Raw genomic sequence first — 24,094 nt, 5'->3', positions numbered from 1 at the left:
ATAGTAATCCAACTATGTAAGTAATCACTTTGGGCATCAGTGGTCTAAGTATACCAATTCTAAGAGATTGTCAGAGTGTATCAAAAAAACAAGACCCAACTATATTTTGTCTACAGTAAACCCATTTTAAATATAAAGACACATAGATTTAAAATACAGAGATGGAGAAAGATATACCATGCTAACACTAGTCAAAAGGCAGTGGGAGTACCTATATTAATTTCACACAATTTAAACTTCAGAGTAAGGAAGGTTATCAAGAATAAAGATGGGCTTTACATAATGATAAAGGGGTCAATTCTCCAAGAAGACCTAACAATCCTTAATTTGTATAGCCTAACAATAGATAAATTGTTGAAAATACATGAGGCAAAAACTGATAGAACTGCAAGGAGAAATTGATGAATACACTACACATTCTTCTCAAGCTCACATGAAACATTCTCCAAGATAGACCACATACTCGGCCATAAAACGCACCTTAATAAATTTAAAAGAATAGAAATCATACACTATCTTCTCTCATATCACAATGAAATTAAACTCGAAATCAGTAACAGAAAGAAAGCTGGAAAATCTTAAAATACTTGGACATTAAACATCATACTTCTAAACAACATGAGTCAAAGAAGAAATCTCTAGAGAAATTTAAAATTACTTTGAACTAAATGAAAATGAAAATAAAACATCCAAATTTGTGAGATGTAGCAAAGGCAGTGCTGAGAGGAAATTTTATAGCATTGAATGCATATATTAAAAAAGTAGAAGGAGTTCCCTGGTGGCCTAGCAGTTAGGATTCCGGGCTTTCACTGCCATGGCCTGGGTTCAATCCATGGTTGGGGAACTGAGATCCCGCAAGCCATGTGGTGTGGCCAAAAAAAAAAAAAAAAAAAGTAGAAAGAGCTAAAATCAGTCATCTAGGCTCCACCTTAGGGAAGCTGTGTCTCACTGTGAGGACAGGGACACTGGTAGCAGAAGTTCTGGGAAGTACTCCTTGGCATGAGCCCTCCCAGAGTCTGCCATTAGCCCCACCAAAGAGCCCTGGTAGGCTCCAGTGTTGGGTCACCTCAGGCCAAACAACCAACAGGGAGGGAACCCAGCCCCACCCATCAGCAGACAAGCAGATTAAACTTTTACTGAGCTCTGCCCACCAAAGCAACAGCCAGCTCTACCCACCACCAGTCCCTCCCATCAGGAAACTTGCACAAGCCTCTTAGATAGCCTCATCCACCAGAGGGCACACAGCAGAAGCAAGAAGAACTACAATCCTGCAGCCTGTGGAACAAAAACCACATTCACAGAAAGACAGACAAGATGAAAAGGCAGAGGGCTATGTACCAGATGAAGGAACAAGATAAAACCCCAGGAAAACAACTAAATGAAGTGGAGCTAGGCAACCTTCCAGAAAAAGAATTCAGAATAATGATAGTGAAGATGATCCAGGACCTCAGAAAAAGAATGGAGTCAAAGGTCGAGAAGATGCAAGAAATGTTTAACAAAGATCTAGAAGAATTAAAGAACAAACAGAGATGAACAACACAATAACTGAAATGAAAAATACACTAGAAGGAATCAATAGCAGAATAACTGAGGCAGAAGAACGGATAAGTGACCTGGAAGAGAGAATGGTGAAATTCACTGCTGCAGAACAGAATAAAGAAAAAATAATGAAAAGAAATGAAGACAGCCTAAGAGACCTCTGGGACAACATTAAACGCAACAACATTCGCATTATAGGGATCCCAGAAGGAGAAACGAGAGAGAAAGGACCAGAGAAAATATTTGAAGAGATTATAGTTGAAAACTTCCCTAACATGGGAAAGGAAATAGCCACCCAAGTCCAGGAAGCGCAGCGAGTCCCATACAGGATAAACCCAAGGAGAAACACGCCGAGACACATAGTAATCAAATTGGCAAAAATTAAAGACAAAGAAAAATTATTGAAAGCAGCAAGGGAAAAATGACAAATAACATACAAGGGAACTCCCATAAGGTTAACAGCTGATTTCTCAGCAGAAACTACAAGCCAGAAGGGAGTGGCATGATATACTTAAAGTGATGAAAGAGAAGAACCTACAACCAAGATTACTCTGCCTGGCAAGGATCTCATTCAGATTTGATGGAGAAATCAAAAGCTTTACAGACAAGCAAAAGCTAAGAGAATTCAGCACCACCAAACCAGCTCTACAACAAACGCTAAAGGAACTTCTCTAAGTGGGAAACACAAGAGAAGAAAAGGACCTACAAAAACAAACCCAAAACAATTAAGAACATGGTCATAGGAACATACATATCGATAATTACCTTAAACGTGAATGGATTAAATGCTCCAACCAAAAGACACAGGCTTGCTGAATGGATATAAAAACAAGACCCATATATATGCTGTCTACAAGACACCCACTTCAGACCTAGGGACACATTCAGACTGAAAGTGAGGGGATGGAAAAAGATATTTCATGCAAATGGAAATCAAAAGAAAGCTGGAGTAGCAATGTTCATATCAGATAAAATAGACTTTAAAATAAAGAATGTTACAAGAGACAAGGAAGGACACTACATAATGATCAAGGGATCAATCCAAGAAGAAGACATAACAATTATAAATATATATGCACCCAACATAGGAGCACCTCAATACATAAGGTAACTGCTAACAGCTATAAAAGAGGAAATCGACAGTAACACAATAATAGTGGGGGACTTTAACACCTCACTTACACCAGTGGACAGATCGTCCAAACAGAAAATTAATAAGGAAACACAAGCTTTAAATGACATAATAGACCAGATAGATTTAATTGATATTTATAGGACATTCCATCCAAAAACAGCAGATTACACTTTCTTCTCAAGTGCGCATGGAACATTCTGCAGGATAGATCATATCTTGGGTCACAAATCAAGCTTCAGTAAATTTAAGAAAATTGAAATCATAACAAGCATCTTTTCTGACCACAACGCTTTGAGATTAGAAATGAATTACAGGGAAAAAAACGTAAAAAACACAAACACATGGAGGCTAAACAATACGTTACTAAATAACCAAGAGATCACTGAAGAAATCAAAGAGGAAATCAAAAAATACCTAGAGACAAATGACAATGAAAACACGACGACCCAAAACCTATGGGATGCAGCAAAAGCAGTTCTAAGAGGGAAGTTTATAGCTATACAAGCCTACCTCAAGAAACAAGAAAAATCCCAAATAAACAACCTAACCTTACACCTAAAGCAATTAGAGAAAGAAGAACAAACCAAACCCAAAGTTAGCAGGTGGAAAGAAATCATAAAGATCAGAGCAGAAATAAATGAAATAGAAACAAAACAGTAGCAAAGATCAATAAAACTAAAAGCTGGTTCTTTGAGAAGATAAACAAAATTGATAAACCATTAGCCAGACTCATCAAGAAAAAGAGGGAGAGGACTCAAATCAATAAAATTAGAAATGAAAAAGGAGAAGTTACAACAGACACCGCAGAAATGCAAAACATCCTAAGAGACTACTACAAACAACTCTATGCCAATAAAATGGACAACGTGGAAGAAATGAACAAATTCTTAGAAAGGTATAACCTTCCAAGACTGAACCAGGAAGAAATAGAAAATATGAACAGACCAATCACAAGTAATGAAATTGAAACTGTGATTAAAAATCTTCCAACAAACAAAAGTCCAGGACCAGTTGGCTTCACAAGTGAATTATATCAAACATTTAGAGAAGCGCTAACACCCATCCTCTCAAACTCTTCCAAAAAATTGCAGAGGAAGGAACACTCCCAAACTCATTCTATGAGACCACCATCACACTGATACCAAAACCAGACAAAGATACTACAAAAAAAGAAAATTACAGACCAATATCACTGATGAATATAGATGCAAAAATCCTCAACAAAATACTAGCAAACAGAATTCAACAACACATTAAAAGGATCATACACCATGATAAAGCAGGATTTATTCCAGGGATGAAAGGATTCTTCAATATATGCAAATCAATCAATGTGATACACCATATTAACAAATTGAAGAATAAAAACCATATGATCATCTCAATAGATGCAGAAAAGGCTTTTGACAAAATTCAACACCCATTTATAATAAAAACTCTCCAGAAAGTGAGCATAGAGGGAACCTACCTCAACATAATAAAGGCCATATACGACAAACCCACAACAAACATCATTCTCAATGGTGAAAAACTGAAAGCATTTCCTCTAAGATCAGGAACAAGACAAGGATGTCCACTCTCACCACTATTATTCAACATAGTTTTGGAAGTCCTAGCCACGGAAATGAGAGGAGAAAAAGAAATAAAAGGAATACAAATGGGAAAAGAAGTAAAACTGTCACTGTTTGCAGATGACATGATACTCTACATAGAGAATCCTAAAGATGCCACCAGAAAACTACTAGAGCTAATCAATGAATTTGGTAAAGTTGCAGGATACAAAATTAATGCACAGAAATCTCTTGCATTCCTATACACTAATGATGAAAAATCTGAAAGAGAAATTAAGGAAACACACCCATTTACCATTGCAACAAAAAGAATAAAATACCTAGGAATAAACCTGCCTAGGGAGACAAAAGACCTGTATGCAGAAAACTATAAGACACTTATGAAAGAAATTAAAGATGATACCAACAGTTGGAGAGATATACCATGTTCTTGGATTGGAAGAATCAATATTGTGAAAATGACTATACTACCCAAAGCAATCTACAGATTCAATGCAATCCCTAGCAAATTACCAATGACATTTTTTACAGAACTAGAACAAAAAATCTTAAAATTTGTATGGAGACACAAAAGACCCCTAATAGCCAAAGCAGTCTTGAGGGAAAAAAACAGATCTGGAGGAATCAGACTCCCTGACTTCAGGCTATACTACAAAGCTACAGTAATCAAGACAGTATTGTACTGGCACAAAAACAGAAATGTAGATCAATGGAACAGGATAGAAAGCCCAGAGATAAACCCACGCACCTATGGTCAACTAATCCTTGACAAAGGAAGCAAGGATATACAATGGAGAAAAGACAGTCTCTTCAATAAGTGGTGCTGGGAAAACTGGACAGCTACATGTGAAAGAATGAAATTAGAACACTCCCTAACACCATACACAAAAATAAACTCAGAATGGATTAGAGACCTAAATGTAAGACCGGACACTATAAAACTCTTAGAGGAAAACATAGGAAGAACACTCTTTGACATAAATCACAGCAAGATCTTTTTGGATCCACCTCCTAGAGTAATGGAAATAAAAACAAAAATAAACAAATGGGACCTAATGAAACTTACAAGCTTTTGCAAAGCAAAGGAAACTGCAAACAAGATGAAAAGACAACCCTCAGAATGGGAGAAAATATTTGCAAACAAATCAACGGACTAAGGATTAATCTCCAAAATATATAAACAGCTCATGCAGCTCAATATTAAAAAAACAAACAACCCAATCAAAAAATGTGCAGAAGACCTAAATAGACATTTCTCCAAAGAGGACATACAGACGGCCAAGAAGCACATAGAAAAGCTGCTCAACATCACTAATTATTAGAGAAATGCAAATCAAAACTACAATGAGGTATCACCTCACACCAGTTAGAATGGGCATCATCAGAAAATGTACAAACGACAAATGCTGGAGAGGGTGTGGAGAAAAGGGAACCCTCTTGCACTGTTGGTGGGAATGTAAATTGATACAGCCACTATGGAGAACAGTATGGAGGTTCCTTAAAAAACTAAAACTAGAGTTACCATATGACCCAGCAATCCCACTACTGGGCATATACCCAGAGAAAACTATAATTCAAAAAGACACATGCACCCCAATGTTTATCATAGCACTATTTACAATAGCCAGGTCATGGAAGCAACCTAAATGCCCATTGACAGACAAATGGATAAAGAAGATGTGGTACATATATACAATGGAATATTAACTCAGCCATAAAAAGGAATGAAATTGGGTCATTTGTAGAGACGTGGATGCATCTAAAGACTGTCGTACAGAGTGGAGTAAGAAAGAGAAAAACAAATATTGTATATTAACGCATATATGTGGAACCTAGAAAAATGGTACAGATGAACCAGTTTGCAGGGCAGAAATTGAGACACAGAAGTAGAGAACAAATGTATGGGCACCACGGGGGGAAAGCAGCGGGGGGTGAGGGTGGTGGTGTGATGAATTGGGAAATTGGGATTGACATGTATACGCCAATGTGTATAAAATGGATGACTAATGAGAACCTGCTGTATAAAAAAATTAAATTCAAAAATTAAAAAATAAAGTGAACACGTGTTTTATTTTCCTCATATGTGAGTGAACCAAGCAGATGTTATGATCCGTTCAAAGGAAAAAGTCAGAAGGCTAAAATTTGGAACTTCCCTGGAGGTCCAGTTGTTAAGACTCTGCGCTTCCACTGCATGGGGCACGGGTTTGATCCCTGGTCGAGGAACTAAGATCCCGCATGCTGCACGGTGGCTGAAAAAAAAAAAAAAAAAAATCAAAAACCAAGTTTATATTTTAAAAAAAGGGCTAAAGTTTATATGGAGTAAAGGAATTGAATTGCAAATGGAGGCAAAATGATTTTTCTATAGAAGACCATGGAAACTACCAGATAAGATGGCTCGAATGTCTGCCCATCATCACCTATGATTTACAGAAAGCTGCACAACAGCTCAGAGACAAGGAAGCCTAGAATTGGATAACCTAGCAGGAGGTGCCAGATGAATACAACGTACAGCTTTTTACTGAAACACAGCTTTATTTTTTCTCCGAAGACTTTACGTACATCAACATTAAATCAAGTACATCAAAATTTCACTAACTTGAGTTCACATGAATTATCAAGCCAGTATGACTCAGTGAAAGTCTGAATTAGGGACCTTTCCTACGAAAATGACAAATAAGATGCTTATCTTCTGTGCCAGCTCCGTTTCTGTCACAGCCCTGCTCCTACTATTCAGCGGATATCCTGTGATCAGGCTTTCTCAGGCGCAAAGGGAGGACCCAGCCTGGCAGGTATAGGCTGCCTCCTCATCAGTATGTGGAGCTGGAAATGACCTACTGTCACCCTGTGCTCTGGCCCAGAAGCCAGAGGCCAAACAGAGCCATGAGTCCTGGCCAAGGTCCCGCAGCACCTGCACCTCTGGCCTGTGACCCTCCCTGGGAGGAGCTCGTCCACTTCACTGGCTTTTGTGCATCAGGAGCACCGGGGCCGTGACTTTGCTGGTCTCTTCCTTCCTCTTTGCAGGCGTTTTAGAGAAACGCTAAGAAAAAGGATTACTGTTGGGAGGTATGAGGGGAAGGGGCTGTTTCGGAGCCAGAAGATGGTGAAGGCGCTCAAACAAGGGAAGCCCGCTATGGACAAGCAAGTAAAGGTAGAGAAGCAAAAGGAGCAGGGGGTCTGTCAGCTCCATTTCCCCTGGGACAGAGGTGCCAGGGCACAAACGGTGTAACGGGTGCAAGTAAGAAGACCACCCTTTCTTCTGAGATTGTACAGCGATTCTTTTGCATCAGAATAGCCTTTCTCAGGAAGTACTGTGATAACGAACGGGCCAGAGGCGAGGTGCCAGGTAAGGTACTTAGAGGGAAATCTGATGTATCTTCTCTCATCCCCCCTTTTCATTTCCCCTTTTGAGAGACACCCCTGGGATTTTCTCACGGGATGAGGAAGGACTGAGAGGCATTTTTTCCTGAGTCTATGCAGTGACTGTGCTAAGGTAAACGCTGACACTGGCTGCAGGAAGGGAAGAGAGATAACCCCGGAGCGTCGTACAGGAGGAAGCTGGGGCCTGGTCTGCCGTTTCAGCCGTTCTGGTTACGTTCTGCCCTGTGCTTGGAGAGTTTTCTACGGCGTTAGTCGTCACAGCCAACGCCTCCCTCACCAAGGCTGCTGCATCTGCACGTCATCTTCACTTCTGGTGGCGTATAAAGTGGAGAGCTGGGTGACGCCTTTTCAGTACTTAAACCACAAATGACTTTATGTTGTTTGACTAGATCTCTCTTTTTTTTTTTTTTTCAAAAAATTTTTTGTTGTGGTAAAGTACACACAAAATTTATCATCTTAACCATTTTAAGTGTACAGTTCAGTGGTGTTAAGTGCATTCACATTGTTGTGCAACCATCACCACCATCTGTCCACAGAACTCTTTTCATCTTATAAAACTGAAACTCTGTCCCCATTATTAATAATAACTCCCCATTCTCCCCTCCTTCCAGCCCCTGGAAGCCACCATTCTGGTTTCCATCTCTTATGATTCTGACTATTCTAAATACCTCATATGAGTGGAATTGTACAATATTTGTCTTTTTTTGACTGGCTTATTTTACTTAGCATAATGCCCTTAAGGTTTATCCATATTGTAGCATGTGTCAGAATTTCCTTCCTTTTTAAGGATGAATAATTCTAAGTATATACTCCTTTTGCTTATCCATTCGTCTGCTGATGGACATTTGGGTTGCTTCCCCATCTTAGCTATTATGAATATACGGCTATGGACGTGAGTGTACAAATATCTCTTTGAGATCCTGCTTTCAGTTCTTTTGGGTATATACCCAGAAGTGAAATTGCTGGATCTTATGGTAGTTCTATTTTTAATTTTTTTGAGGAACCTCCGTACTGTTTTCCACTCCCACCAACACTTTCCATTTTACATTCCCACCAACAGTGCATAAGGGTTCAAATTTCTCCACATCCTCATCAACACTTGCTATTTTCTTTTTTTTTTTATTTTAGCCTCTCTATGGGTATGAGGTGGTACAAAGTTTGATATGCCTTTCTGTAATGATTATTGATGTTAAGCATCTCCTCGTGTGCCTACTGGCCATTTATATATCTTCTTTGAATAAACGTCTATTCAACTCCTTTGCGCATTTTTGAATTGGTTGTCTTTTGTTGTTGTTGTAGAACTTTAGTTCTCTATATATTCTGGATAATAATCCCTTACCAGATACATGATTTGTAACTGTTTTCTCACATTGGGTGGATGTTCATACAGTAAATTGCTATACAGTAATTAAAACAAATTCATTTACTCATTCAACAAATGTTTACTGAGTGGTTATTTTATGCCAGATACTCATCTAGATATCGGGGGTACAGTTATGAATAACACAGGTAAAACCTCTCTCTTCAAGGAGTTTATAATCTAGTGGGGAGACAGGTCCTCAACAAGATACGTAAAATAGATTGTGTAGTAGATAGTGATAAGGGCTAAGAAGAAATAATGAAGCAGAGAAGGGAGATGCTAAGGGTTGGACATAAGGTGGGGCATGACAGTTTAGGTGGGATGACCAGGAATAAAGGCCTGAGGAAGAGCTTTCCAGGCCAAGGGACAAGGAGGGCAAAGGTCCTGAGGCTGGGGGTCGGGGAGGAACAGACTGGAACGGAGTAAGCAAGTTGTGTCAAAATGGACCAAGTTGCTTGAAAAAATATTAAATTGTAGAGTGATGTATGCAGTAACACACCATTCCTGTTAATTTAACAACCTCTAGAATAGGGCTTCCCAATCTAAATAAAATTAATTACCTACAGTTGTAAAGGAAGCCAATTATATTAAAATAATTATAAAATTTTTAATGGATTCATGTTACAATATGTGCTTTGTTATTAGAGCATTAAGTGACAAGGCAATACATGTAAAACATAGGCAAGTTAAGGTGTCATCTTTTGAAGATCTGTCAGTGTGAGGGCTCTTGTTGATCAGCTCAAATGGGGATTGTAAACTGAGGGATGGCCTTTGACTTACCTACTTCCGTGTGTTGCTCAATACAGTTGTAGGGAATTGCAGAGAGTAAAGTAGATAGCTAGACCACCCGTGTGAGAACTTGGGCCCTGGCCACTTGGAGTCTGAACGATTAACTGCCAGGCACAGAGCTGCCTAAGGGTTGGTTGGCTGTGTCACATGACTGCTTGTAGACAGTCTGGCTGCTGGCCTGGCACCTATACTGTAATTTCAAAGTCGTTTGAGATACAAGATATTTTGAGTTACCTCTGATAACTATGATGTGACATGAAAATCTGAATTTTCCTGGTGATGAAGTCACAGGCACGGCTAATATGATTGTACTTTTGCCTATATTTATAGCAGAAGGAAGTGATGAATTTTGGTTGGAAGTTTGTGAAAATAAAGATGATTTTTTTTTTTCCAGTTTGAATTCAGGGACACCCTGATATCTGCTGTGGATCCCAGGTTAAGAATCTTGTTTTAAAACAATACGATATTGTTCATGGCTATACACACACACACACACACACACACACACACACACACACAGATATTTACAAATGGATTGGAATAATACACACTAAATTCATGATTGTAGTTGGATGGTGTGTAATGTCACAAAATATGTTATAAAAATAATTATGGCATTCAAGGTATAAAACCATGTCACAAGCCCCTCAATATCCAGGAGCCACTGGGGCGAGCTCTTCCTCACATTGTGCATTTATCTTGGCAGTCCTGGTTATTGATGGAAAAACAGCGGCTGTGACAAAGGTGGCGTCCCCATTTGTCCAGGGCTGTTACTTGGGTTCAAATCCCAGTGTCCCTGCTTACTGGCTGTAAAGCTTTGGGCAGATTATTCCACACATCTGTGCCCTCGTTTCCACACCTGTAAAATGAGGATTATAACAAGAGCTCAGCAACAGTACTTGCCTTGTAGCACTGATGGGAAGATATAGTGAGAGTAGACTTGTGAAACTTCTAGAAAAGTATCTGGCTTTTAGTAAATGCTAATAAGGGCTACTCATTATTATGGCCATCACCATAACCATTTCTGACATCTTGGGAGTTTTGGTTTACTCTTATTTTCATTTCACACACACCTTAATTTCTTTTTTAAAAAAATATTTATTTATTTATTTGGCTGCATTGGGTCTTAGTTGCGGCACGCGGGATCTTCCATTGCGGCGCACGGGCTTCTCTCTAGTTGTGGCGTGTGGGTTTTCTCTCTCTAGTTGAGGCACACACGAGCTTAGTAGTTGTGGCGGGTGGGCTTAGTTGCCCCACTGCATGTGGGATCTTAGTTCCCTGACCAGGGATCGAACCCGCGTCGCCGGCGTTGGAAGGCAGATTCTTTACCACTGGACCACCAGGGAAGTCCCAACATACCTTACTTTCTAAACGTGTTCGTGGCAAATCTTTAGTTTAGATGCTTTTGCACTTTAAAAGAAAAAATCAAAACCAAAACCGCTTTGGTTGCAGCTTATTGCTTCTTAATAGACAGTACTGTTTAAGCAGGATTCCTGGAGTCAGGCAGGCCTGAGTGTGTCTTGGTTCTTCTCTCGCCAGCTGTGTGACAGTGACAAGTTATTTACTCTTAGCTTGGGTCCCTTATGTGAGAAAAGGGACTAACTAGTAGCAGTTCCTACATCCGAGGGGGCGATTGAACGAGTCCATAGGTGGGAAGGTCCTAGAGAGGTGAGGGAACTGTGGACCTGTGAAAATCCTAACCCTCCTCCTCCTTTCAGCCCTCGAGAGGCATCACTACCTCTGACCCATTCCCTGTAGTCAGCGCCTCCAGTTTTTTCAGTCTGCTGTGTGCAGTATGCCGCTCTTGGTGCCTTGCACCTGGAGGTCCATTTAGTCATCCCCTCAATTGTTTGCGGGCTGGAGCTACACCGGGAATTAGACCGTGAACCTAGAACCTGCCCTCACTGAGATTTAATGAAGATGTTTTCAAGATGCAGAGGGCTGGAAAAGGAAGGAGTGCTTGCCTCTCCCTCGGACAATCAGGGTGGGCTTCCTGGAGGGGGTCCCGCTTGAGCCGAGTGGAGATTATGTAAGCGGCGTGGCTTGGGCACGGTGTGCCTGTGGATGGTGTCAGGCAGGGCTGCGCTCTGTTCTCACTTCATCCTCAGACTCCGCGACACCTTCAAGGTCTGTAGGCGGTGAAGTGAGCTTGTATTTGCATGTTAGGAAGGTGACCCTGAGAGGCAGTGGGGAGGGTCTGGAAGGGAGGAAGAGGTCGGAAGGCCAGTCAGAAGGGAGGTGGAGGAGAGTGGTGGCCCTGGCGTGAAAGGACAGTAGAGAGGGCGGAGGGGTGGGGGGTGGGCAGGAGCGCCTCGGTAGGCCGGACTGGCCTCCGTGATTCTGCACAGTGTGCCTGGTGCCCGACAGAGCCCTGCACGCGGGACCGCAGCAGCGCACCCCTCCTGAGTGACTGACTGCGGTGCTTAGCGGACAGAGTTAGATGGTGCCCCAGTTTCCCGCTTCCTTCGCCTGGTAGACGGTAGCTGTTGGCAGGATTCTCAGTGTGGAAAGAGGACTGGATTGCAGGGGGTGATGTGTCTAATTTGAAGCTGACCTTGAGATGCTCTGGGACGTCCGGAGAGTGGGTGCAGGTCCAGGGCTCAGGATCTCAGTTGAAATGGGGGGAGTAGGGGAGCAGAAAGGAAGGCTGAGGAGGAAGGCCCCGTGTCTCCCACCTGCCCCCACTGGGCAGCCACTGTCAAATCTCTGTCTGCAGCCAGGCCTTCCCTCCTGAGCCTAAAACAGCCCCCCATCTTCTGGTGTCTTCCTCTCCAAACTGGGAGCGCATCACTTCCCCGAGAAACAGGACCTGCCTCCTGATTTCCCTGTTCTTCCCAATCGTCCTGGAGGCTTTAGTCACCAGCCAAAACTGTGATGTTTTTAGATAACTAATGAGAACCTACTGTACAGCACAAGGAACTCTACTCAATGCTCTGAGTAGAGTTCAGGAAGGAAATCCAAAAAAGAGGGGATACATGTATACAAATGGCTGATTCACTTTTCTGTGCAATAGAAACTAACACAACATTGTAAAGCAACTATACTCCAATAAAAATAAATTAAAAAAATAATCACAAAACTAAACCAGACCAAACCAAACCAAACCAAAACAAATAAACTGTATGTTTTCTCTTGGATAAAATTCAGTAAAACTTCAGTTCCTCAGAATGCTTAAAACCAAAGGTTCTAATTTCTCGGAGTTAAACTTTTTTTAAAGGTCAGTTGTTTAAAAACCTCTTTCTAAAATATCATCTAATTGCTTTTCCCACCATTCTTGCCTCGCTAGGGACGGTCTTCTCCCAGACCTTCCCGAGGCTCACATCCTCACATCCCAGGTCTCTGCCTAAGTGTGACCCTCCAGAGGGGTCTCTCCTGGTCCTACCTCAGCCCAAACAACACCCTCCGCCTGTGCCTTTGCTTGATTTTGTTTCACACCGTTTATCACTACGTGATTGGCTAATTTTTTTCTTATCACTTGTCACTAAGTGATTTTTAACCTCTCTCCCTCACTAGAATGGTCTTTTTTTACCATTGTATTTCCTGCACTTTGAAGGTGTTGGTGTATAGTGGGTGCTTAATAAATAATTGTTGAACGAATATTTATAAGCAGCCCTTTATGACGTGATATTAGGTCCGGTTTACAAACTTGGATATAGGCTTAGCAGAGCTGCTTACGAAGGTCCAGGTCACCTGATTTCTAAAGGACAGAGCCAGTGACTGATTGCCTCGGTGGGGTTCTCACACTTCATCAGGGTGCCTTCCAGATCACTCATCGTAGGTACCCAAGCTACTCAAACAGAATACATTAGTGGAAGAAGTTGTCAGAAATGGATGTTTCTGGGACTTTCCTGGTGGCGCAGTGGTTGCGAATCCGCCTGCCAATGCAGGGGACATGGGTTCGAGTCCTGGTCCAGAAGATCCCACATGCCGCGGAGCAACTGAGCCCATGCGCCACAACTATTGAGCCTGAGCTCTAGAGCCCGTGAGCCACAGCTGCTGAGCCCACGCGCCTAGAGCCCGTGCTCCGCAACAAGAGAAGCCACCGCAATAAGAAGCCTGCGCACCACAGCAAAGAGTAGCCCCCGCTCTCAGCAGCTAGAGAAAGCCCGCACGCAGCAACGAAGACCCAAGGCAGCCAAAAATGAATAAATAAATTAATTTTTTAAAAAATGGATGTTTCTGATTGTTACAAAAATGCCTTGTTTTTTTCAAATTTAGGAGGATATGGCAAAAAAAGCGGTCGTAGTAAAAAATGGAGGGAGATGCTGAAGCTGCCCCCTGTCGGCCAGTGCAGCGAGCTTCGACATTCGATTGGTGAGTAGGGAAGCCACACCTGCTCGAGTCCGGAGGTCATGGCTGGCGTTGTGCTGTTTCGTTTGTTAGATGTTGGTCTTTCCTTAGTCCCTTATTTGCTTCAAATGCTATTTAATAGATTCTCCATATATCGTCACGATTCTTCCCAGGAAAAAACCCTGTAGGTTTTCTAATGTGCAGTTATAAAGTATGGCTATTGACTTTTTCATTAAAAACCTTTTTTAAGAACTGGGACTTCCCCAGTGGTCCAGTGGTTAAGACTCTGCGCTTCAATGCAGGGGCTGCAGGTTCGATTCCTGGTCGGGGAACTAAGATCCCACATACTGTGGGGCACGGCCAAAAAAAAAAGTGATATATACCCATTGTTCTAGGTAGAACAGAAGAGAAATGTAGCAGTCATCCTCTCTAGAAGTGAACACTGGTAACCATTTCTCAGTCTCCTTCCAGACGTTCTCTATGCATATGGACAGGAATTACTGGTGAGAACTTCAGGAAAGGAATAGTCAGATAAAAAATAAGGTATGGCAGGGTCATGGAATACTCTGCAGTGTAAAGAATGAGAGTTAGCTACAGGTCCTGACATGAGCACAAGAAGTCACGAGTAGAGTCATGTCTAAGGGCAATCATAATTGTATTTTTCAATATGGCAGTTTTAATTTTTTTTATATAGGCAACTATATCGATATTTTTCTTCTTAGTCTCTGAGCTTTATGTTGTACTTAGGGAGGACACCTTTACTCCCTAAGATAATTTTTTTAAAAATCTATCTTTTCTTTAGTACTATTATAGTTCCTTTTTAAGAAAGTTTAAATATTTTAACTATCAAAATTAATTTCAGATAGTATAAAGTGGGAGCATTTTTTCCCCAAAGACCTATCCAGCCATTTTAATGTCATTACATTTTTTTCCTCATTATGTTTTAAAAATAGCAGTTTTATTGAGATATAATTAACATGCCATACAATTCACCTATTTAAAGTGTACAATTCAATGGTTTTTAATACATTCTCAGAGTTGTGTGACCATTATCACAATCAATTTTTCAATTTACAACATTATCATCACCCAAAAGAAACCCCATACCCATTGGTAGCCACTCCCCATTCCCTCCCCACCTCTAGCTACAGGCAACCACTAATTTACTTCTGTCTCTGTGGACTTGCCTATTCTGGACATTTCATATAAATGGGAATCATACACTATGTGATCTCTTGTGACTGGCTTCTTTTCACTTAACATAATCTTTTCAAAGTTCATGCCTGCTGTAGCATGATTCAGAACTTAATTCCTTTTTGTTGGCAAATAATATTCCATTGTATAGACATATCACACTTTATTTATCCATTCATCATTTCATGGACATTGAGTTGTTTTCATTTTTTGTCTGTTATGAATAAAGTGACTACAGTGATTGACGTACAAATGTTTTTTAAATTGTGGTAAAATACACATAACCAAAATGACCATTTTAAGAATGTAGGCTCCTTCCTGCTGCTGTTTCCTCACCACGAGGGGACTCAGAATTGGAATGAGTCGCCTTCTGAGATACACTTGTCACCGGAAGCTGGCCTCTCCTTCCGACACTTGCCACCTCCCTCTGGCAGCAGCTGCTCGCCCGCTGGCTGGTCCCCTGCCCCGTCCCCCTGTCCCAGCCCCGCTGCCCCCTTCTCCTCCACGGCCCCGGATCCAGACGGCCCTCAGAAGTGAGCAGGTCCCATAGGGTCTCTGCTGTCCTCACAATGCCCAGCTTGTAAGTATTATTGTGAAGTTCAAATGAAATAATACACGGAAAGGACTTACAATCATAGTGGCACGCAGTAAGAGGTGAAAAATATTACGTGTAGTTATTATTTTTATCTGTTCCTTCTAGGAGAGAGAGAAACTCCTTAGTCTGGCACCAAGGCTTTTTGAAAATCTGATCAGTCTTTTTAAATTTTTATTTTATTTATTTATTTATTTTAAAAAATTTATTTGTTTTTGGCTGCGTTGGGTCTTCGTTGCTGTGTGCGGGCTTTCTCTAGTTGCGGCGAGAGGGGGCTACTCTTCGTTGCGGTGCGTGGACTTCTCATTGCGGTGGCTCCTCTTGTTGCAGAGCATGGGCTCTAGGTGCACGGGCTTCGGTAGTTGCAGCACGTGGGCTCAGCAGTTGTGGCTCGCGGGCTCTAGAGCGCAGGCTCAGTAGTTGTGGCGCACGGGCTTAGCTGCTCTGCGGCATGTGGGATCTTCCCGGACCAGGGCTCGAACCCGTGTCCCCTGTGTTGGCAGGCGGATTCTCAACCATGGCGCCACCAGGGAAGCCCCTGCCATTCATTTTAGGAGATTTCCTTATTATCCAGGTAAACATCCATGCTTTTATGCACATGCAAAGTACTATCCAGCCCATCCCACAGGGTTTTGTCATTAATCATATTTTTATTTAATTTCTAAGCCCACACTCTTGTTCTGTGCCTGCTTCTTTCATGCTTTTATGTTCTAGCAGTCCCTTCAGTCTCTAGTCTAGAGGATACTAATTAGGGTTTTAAAAGGTAAGTTTTCTGTTGCCTGAATTATCTTTTCTCCTGGGTCAGTTTTTCTGCTGGCTTTTTTTGTTTGTTTACTTGGTTAGTTGGTTTTGGTTTTAGTTTTTACCTGCTGCTTTTCCCCTGTCTCTAGAGACATGCGATTATTTATTCAGGTTTATGTTAAGGGCTGTGTTTCTTTGGGCGGTGGCGGCCTGGCTTCCTCTGTGGTTGTACCCCTCTCTTGAATGGTGTTCTGGAAGGTGGGTGCGTCAGTGGGGTGCCGTCCAGACAGGGCCTGCGTTCCAGCGGCCACAGACAGCGTGGCTCCACTTTGCCAGCACAGTGTGTAGTTCTTCAGCTGTGCTCTGCCTCCCCCCTGGGGTCCCAACTTTCTGCCAAGTGGCTTCAGCCTGAAGAAGCCCCTTGGTCAGCAGTTGTGCCCAGGCCTGGGAGGGGCTGCTGGGACCCAGACACCTGGGCGGACCTGCTTATCTCTGCAGCTTCAGCTGGTGGTTCCTTTAACAATCCAGCCCCATAGGCTTTCTTTCTTCCAGGTGATCCTCAAATTTCTCACTCTTGAGGGTGCCCTGTATTCTTTTTCCAGATCACGTTTCATTCTTTTTGTTGTGACTTTGTCCTTGTTCCTTTCAGTAGGAAGCTGGGTAAGAAGGTTGGCAGACCTATGCTCCATGTGCTACCTCAGTGGAAACCAGGAACATTTCTGAACCTTTGAGTTCGGGAGGAAAGAGTTAAAAACTCTCAACTTTTTAAAAATATCACTTTTGGACTGCCTTGTGTCTTTTGTTTCTTAAACGTAGTTAGTGAGTATCCCTAAAGTAAAATGTGGTAGCAAAATTGGACAAAGTGGGTTGTAGAATTTTTGTAAAACTGGTGCTGATATTTGTTGAATCAAGCAGTTGTGCATTGGCAACCAAAGGGTTTATATCCTTGCCTGTATTTTCCATGTGCAAACTCCAGTGACCCAAAACAGGATTTAATTCCTACATATACTTGGCATTAATAAACCTTTAGTTGAGGATATTGTTATGGCTTGCTTTCTTTTCATGAATTTCATTTAATTCTTCAGCTTTAGAGCTACTTTAGGAGTACTTGGACATAATTATGCTCTACTTCAGAGGCACTGCTAAAAGAGCAACTGATTTTCATGCTGAAGTTTCTTTCTTTTTTTTTTTTTAACATCTTTATTGGAGTATAACTGCTTTACAATGTTGTGTTAGTTTCTGCTGTACAACAAAGTGAATCAAATGATCCCTGAAAGTATAGTCTTTGCTAAGTTTTAATGAACCTATTTTGAACATAAGATTTTGCTTTATATCCCTCGTGACACTTTGACCAAATATTAGTGCCTTGATCTCAAAACAATATCAGTGTTTGGGGTAAAGTAAGGTATGCAACAGATTATCCCACCAAAGAGAAAATTAAAAAAAAAAACAGTTAAAAAATCATTAAGCATATATAATATTTGTAACTTGTAAAAGAATAGAAAGGTATCAAAAGGAAAAAGAGTTTTAAAAAATCTAATTTAGTGCATTCCTGTGGTGTATTTCACATGCATTTAATTCGTGCCAAACACACAGAGTGGATGGAGCAATGGAAGGGCAGACCCAGCCCTCTTTCGTGCTCCTCATTTCCCCAGGGAATACCACCCCCTTCCCCCCCCTTTTCTTCCAGCTGCCTTTGGCACTTCGATTTTAAATATTCATGATAACCCAGTGTCAATTAGTAAACAAAACACTGGTTTCAAAGATAATACTGCGATTACTGCTTTTTACTTTTATCGTATCAGGTTCAGAAAACCTTACATTTGTTTGTTTCTTGTCCCTCTTCACCCAGAGAAGGAGTATAGCAGTCTTTGTGACAAGCAGCCAATTGGAAGACTTCTCTTCAGGCAGTTCTGTAATACAAAGCATGATCTAAAGAGGTGCATTGAATTCCTGGATGCAGTGGTAAGTAATTTATCTCCGTGTTGAACCACCCAATCTTGTGCTTTGGAAAATTGAAGACTAAGATGAGAGCTCTCTAAGTTAGTTAGACCTTGGCAGTGAGGTGAGAGTGGATAAACTGGTGGTCTTGGTGTATCGTGTTATCTTGGTTTGGGTAAAGTGGGTAAAGTGGTAGTTCATACAGATTGCATGTCAAGTATTGGAGAATCAAAGGTATTTGCTACATAACTTTGAAACATGCTGCTTTTACTTGTAAGAAGGTTGAAGGGCTGATTAAGACGGTGTGCTTGTATCGCTGCCTGAAAGGCCCCCTTCCTGCCTTCCCCTAGCAACACTGTACTTAAAACCCTTTAACCCAGAAGCACGCGGAGGGAAGAAAGCTCGTGCAAGAAGCGTGGTCACAGCCAATGGAACTGACTATGATTTATAAGTTTTCCCACATTCCTGTGTATCCAGCTTGGTATTTACTGTGATTTCCTTTTAGGTAAAGAAATTTTGTGTTTCTGAAACTTTAGAGATACCACTGGCAAGCCTAGAACTTTCAAAACTATGAAATTCAGAAGCAGCTTAACAGAAGATTGGTAGAATTTAATAGAAAAGCTCTCTTACTTTTAGTTATTTGTACCAAGATTGTGACACTTCCTCTCTCTGCTTTAGCCTGTCCTAGTCACATCAGCAAATATGTGTTGACTCCTTATTGTATGCAGAGTACTATCCTATATCCTGGAGTTTTTATTCATTTTTTTCCCTGACATAGCTTTTTAAAAATATGTATTTGTAATGTATTTTTTCAGAAAACCGTTTGAGGCTCTTGCCGGTTTTGTTGTTTGCTTCCTACCCCCTGGAGCTCCTCAGGCCTCTCCTTCCTGGTACCTTGATGGGATAAGGCAGGGCTGGGAAAGGGGGCAGTCCTGTTTCAAAGTGGACCCAGAGGTAGTAGGGCTGCCTACTGAGTTTGGGACTAGAATGTCGATATGTCTTCATGTGTGGGTTCTAGTTGCCAAGCTGCTGTATTTTAAGAATTTAGGGACCTACAATTCTTCTTTATTCTAAAATGGCTAAACTGCCTTGTTAAAACTCTCTTTTAGGTTCAATCTTTTTTTTTTTTAATTTTTATTTTATATTGGACTGTAGTTGATTTACAGTGTTGTGTTAGTTTCAGGTGCACAGCCAACTCTTCTGATATTGTCATACCTGTTAGTTACTAGGTGCTTGGCCCGTTGAGTGGGCCAGCAGGTTTTGCTTTCTGATGATAGCCGTGTGGGTGAATACATCACGCCTGCCCCTGCCATTGTGCAGCACTCACTGCTCCGACTCTACTTGTAGTGGGTGATGGCAGGTTCTTTGAACTTCTTGAGCGGAGAGAGGGCATCTTATCCATTTCCCCCTCATGACCCCTGACATGGTTGTGTGCCCTGTTCCCTGCTTAGTGTTTGTTGAATGAATTAATAGTGTCTGTATCAGTCAGGGGCCAATGAAAGAAATGAAGGCAGTAAGAGATACATATTGAGAAATTTACTGCAAGGAACTAGCTTACATGACTGTGAGCTCTGGCTAGGGAAGTTGGAGATCTGCAGGACAGACCATCAGGAAGGGCAGGATGGAGCTCTGCGGAAATGGGGTGAAGCTGCTGTCCTCAGGCAGAGTTCCTTCTAGGAAGGCTCAGCTCTGTTTGTAAGGCCTTTCCACTGATTGAATCAGGCCCACGCAGGTTACGTAGGGTTAAAGCCAACCGATAGAGACTCTGATCGCATCTATTGTGCAGATACCAGCGTCACAGCAACACTAGGTTAATGTCTGAGTAACTGCAGATTGGTGCCCTTCAAGTTGGCATGTGTCCAAAGACCATCACAGAATCACAGCTTTCTTTCCCATTAACTGCGTGCTGTGTAGTGTCCAGAACTCCCGGAACTTGAGCCGAACAGTGTGCCAGTCAGTGTGCTGGTGAGGACCATGCCCTGAGCACAGAGCGTGGAGCTGGCTCTGGCCGGGTGGTCAGCCTGGTGGTCACGGCCCCTGTGCTGGGCCTGAGAAGGGTACGGAGTGAGGGATGAGGGTGCACTCCACCCACGGCACTTTGTCTTGGAGTCCCCTTCCTGTGTTCAGTGGATCAGCTTCCTTGGGTCTTCCTTTCCTCACTTCTCCCTTCAGCTCCATCTGGCTTTTACCTTCACTGCTCTGCTAAGGCCCCAACCTGCAAAATCGGGGCTTCACTGAGGCCTCCTCATGCTTGAGGCTCCGTGGCTCTTGACGCTGTTGAGCAACTTCTTGAAATTCTCTTACCTAGGCCTTCGTGATCTCTCCTCTGTTTTCTTTTCCGTTTCTTGTTCCTTGCTTGTCCTTTATGGATTTTTAGATATTGATCAGGTGCTGCTTTTGGGCCTGCGTGGTGTCATCCACTCCTATGGTCTCCCTCCTGACACCTGTGTGTGAATGACTCCTGCTCAGGTATTGCCAGCTCTGACTTCCCTGGGAGCACTGCACTCAGGTGTCCAAGTGCCTCTTGGACCCCTCGAAAATGCCGTTGCCTAGAATAGCCCAAGCTATTTATTTTATTCCATTTTATTTGGCCGCATTTAATGGCTGAAAATACAGTATGATGTAGCGAGCATTGTGGAATGTATCGCTTTACTACATTATTAATCCCTTAAAAAAAAAAAAAAAAGTTTTTTCCCCCTCATGGCCATTAGTTTTCCAAAGAGCTGCAGACACTTGATCAATAGAGCTGCTCTCTGGTTCTTAGGGCACCAAGTCAATTCCACAAGTCAGAGGATTTTTGAAACATTACGAAGTCCGTGAAGAAGCTTAACTAACATTTTTCTTTTCTCTCATCGCTGCAATCAGGCGGAATATGAAGTGGCTGCTGATGAGGACAGAAGAGACTGTGGGCTCCTGGTCTTAGACACATTCTTCATTGAGGAGGTGTGTTTTCTTCTGTAGCGTAAAGATTTGTAAATAACTTACTTAAATAATCTGTGTGCATAGCCATCTTTACTTAGTTGGAATAAGTGTGTTAAAATCTTTAATTTCTTATAAATGTTCCTTTTCTGCACTTTCTTTTGATTCACTGAGGAAATTAATAATTAAATCTCTTGGGAAATTGATTTAAAGAATTTTAAAGTTTCTATGTGTCCTCAAACAGAATATAGGCTTAGAGAATTTTATTTTCCTCTCTTGGACTGAAAATAACATTTTTCTCTTAAAAGCTTTAATGGGTCTTCATTTTTATACTTTTTGAGTCACTTGGTTCTTACAGTTTAGTGTGTCCCTGAAATTGGAGTTGTAACCTGCTTCCCTCCATCTGGCTTGCTTTTTGCAGGCCATTAGAAGTCCTAAACCCTGGGCAGGTAACTCTGTTGCAGAGTTGGAGGAGTGATGGCTAACATGTAGTGAGGATTGCTCTAAGCCTTGTGCATGTAACACATTACTTAATGCTCACAACAAACCTATGAGGTAGGTGTATTATTATGTCTGTTTTCACGTGATAAGACTGAAAATCAGAATGGGTGAATGACTTACCGAAGATGACACAACTAGTAAGTACCTGAGCCAGGAATCAAACGTGGAGAGACTGTAGTTGGAGAATAGTGTGTTGAGAATGGGTTCAGAACATTCCGGTTGTGAGTGTAGCTAATGAAGGTGGTAGGGCCATCAAGGAGGGGGGCTCACTCATAAGAAAGATTGAACGCCAGAGGGAAAGACCAGTGGACTGTCTAGCGGGCACAAAGATGTTCCCATAGCTAGTGCTGGCAGAGATGTGATTCACACCCAAATAGGTTTTGACTCCAAAGCTTGAGTCTACCCCAGCCTCCGGCCTCAATACCTTGGCTATAGATCTTTCTTTTCAAACACAGGTGTTCACAGCATCTACATATTTGTAGGTACCCCCAGGACACTAATTGGGAGCTATAGAAGAGAAGTTTCCTTTCTGTAGTTTTTAAAGTCTTTTTTGTTAACTTCTCTTTCCTTCTTCACCTTTCCTGAAGAAATACTCACATAGCAAGAGAGGTTGTCAAGGAGAAAGACATAATTTGAAAAGTTATCCTGATGGATATAGCAAGTATAGAAGCAGGAGGGAGCAGCAGATATCCATCTGTGGCTCAGTAGTAGTGAGAGATGTCTCTGGGCTGCCTGAAGATGATGGTGGTGTTTTTGTTTTTCCTTGTCAACTGGGGGAAGCTATCCTTCTGCTTTACTTAAAAAAAAAAATGTAAATGAGTCACATCACCATTGTAGTTTTTCTTCTTGTTGTCCTTTCTTTAAAAACAACAAAAATCTCTTTCTTTTACATATAAAAAAGGGAACTCCTTTATTCAAATTTCAACATCACCGAATACCTAAATCCCCTAAAAGTAAGGCAAGACTGTATATGTTCAGTCTTACATTTCTTTATCCTTTCACTCAGTCATTCTTAATTTTCTTTTCAAGATTCCCAAATATTAAAATTCAACCAAATTTGATTTACCAAAAAAAAAAAAAATGACCAAAACCGAGTGTGATTTATCCCAGGAATGCAAAGTTGGTTCAATATCTGATAATCAAATTAATATAATACATTATATTAATAAAGTACAAAAAAACTCACATGATTATCTCAGTAAAGGCAGAAGAAGCATTTGACAAAATCCAAAGACTCCTTTATAATAAGAGCCCTCAACAAATTAGGAGTGGAATGGAACTTCCTCAACCTGGTGAAGGACATATACAAAACACAGCTGACGTCATACTTAAATGTGAAAGGTCGGATGCTTTCCCCCTAAGATCAGGAACAAAATAAGGATGTTTACTCTCATCTCTTCTACTTGGCATTGTACTGGAAGTTCTAGCTAGGGCAGTTGGCAAGAAAAATAAATAAAAGGTATCCAGATTGAAAAAGAAGAAGTAAGACTATCTATTCGCAGATAACATGATCTTGTTGTCTTAATCCATTCAGGATGCTATAGCAAAATGCCACAGACTGGGTGGCTTATAAACAACAGAAATTTATTGCTCACAGGTCTGGAGGCTGGGAAGTCCAAGATCAAGGTGTCAACATGGTCACCTTCTGGTGAAGGCCCTCTTCCTGGTTCATAGCCAGCACCTTCTTGCTGTGTCCTCACGTGGTGGAAGAGGTGTGGGGTGTCTCTGGAGCCTCTGTTGTAAGGGCACCAGTCCCACTCATGGGAGCTCCATCCTCATGATCTAAGCATCTCCCAAAGGCCCTACCTCCCAATATCATCACTTTGGGGTTAGGAATTCAACATGTAAATTTGGGGGGCACACATTTCAGATCATAGCACTTGTATATAGAAAGTCCTGAGTATCTACACACACATTAGGAGAAAAAAAGCTGCTAAAGCTAATAAATGAGTTCAGCAAGGTTGCAGAGTACAGGATTACTATACAAAATTCTATTGTGTTTCTATACACTATCAATTAAAATCCAAAAGTGAAATTAAAGCAATTCCATTTACAATAACAGAAAAAAGAATAGAATAGTTAGGAGTAAATATAACAAAAGAAGTGCAACACTTATACACTGAAAACTTCAAAACACCATTGAA

At 41.5% G+C, this 24,094-nt stretch overlaps 1 protein-coding gene across 6 annotated transcripts in view; it reads left to right on the top strand.

Annotated features, from left to right (window-relative positions):
- GRK4 (G protein-coupled receptor kinase 4) overlaps positions 1 to 24,094 on the top strand; it is a gene marked incomplete at its 5' end in the record, with an annotated part of 82,284 nt that overhangs the window by 15,904 nt on the left and 42,286 nt on the right. For 5 of the 6 annotated variants that reach the window (XR_014244429.1, XM_082391275.1, XM_082391273.1 and 2 more), the window contains 3 exons: positions 13,991 to 14,086; positions 18,442 to 18,554; positions 21,396 to 21,473. Coding sequence is in view for 5 of the 6 variants with exons in the window: in XM_082391275.1 (XP_082247401.1) it covers positions 13,991 to 14,086; positions 18,442 to 18,554; positions 21,396 to 21,473 (287 nt within the window). The remainder of the gene's footprint in view (positions 1 to 13,990; positions 14,087 to 18,441; positions 18,555 to 21,395; positions 21,474 to 24,094) is intronic. The other variant, XM_082391274.1, reaches the window with a different exon arrangement.

This window comes from Balaenoptera borealis, assembly GCF_965194805.1.
Source record: "Balaenoptera borealis genome assembly, chromosome: 4".
Classification (NCBI taxonomy): Eukaryota; Metazoa; Chordata; class Mammalia; order Artiodactyla; family Balaenopteridae; genus Balaenoptera; species Balaenoptera borealis.
Note: the sequence above shows the minus strand (reverse complement) of the source record. Positions and strands in the feature narration are given on the sequence as shown.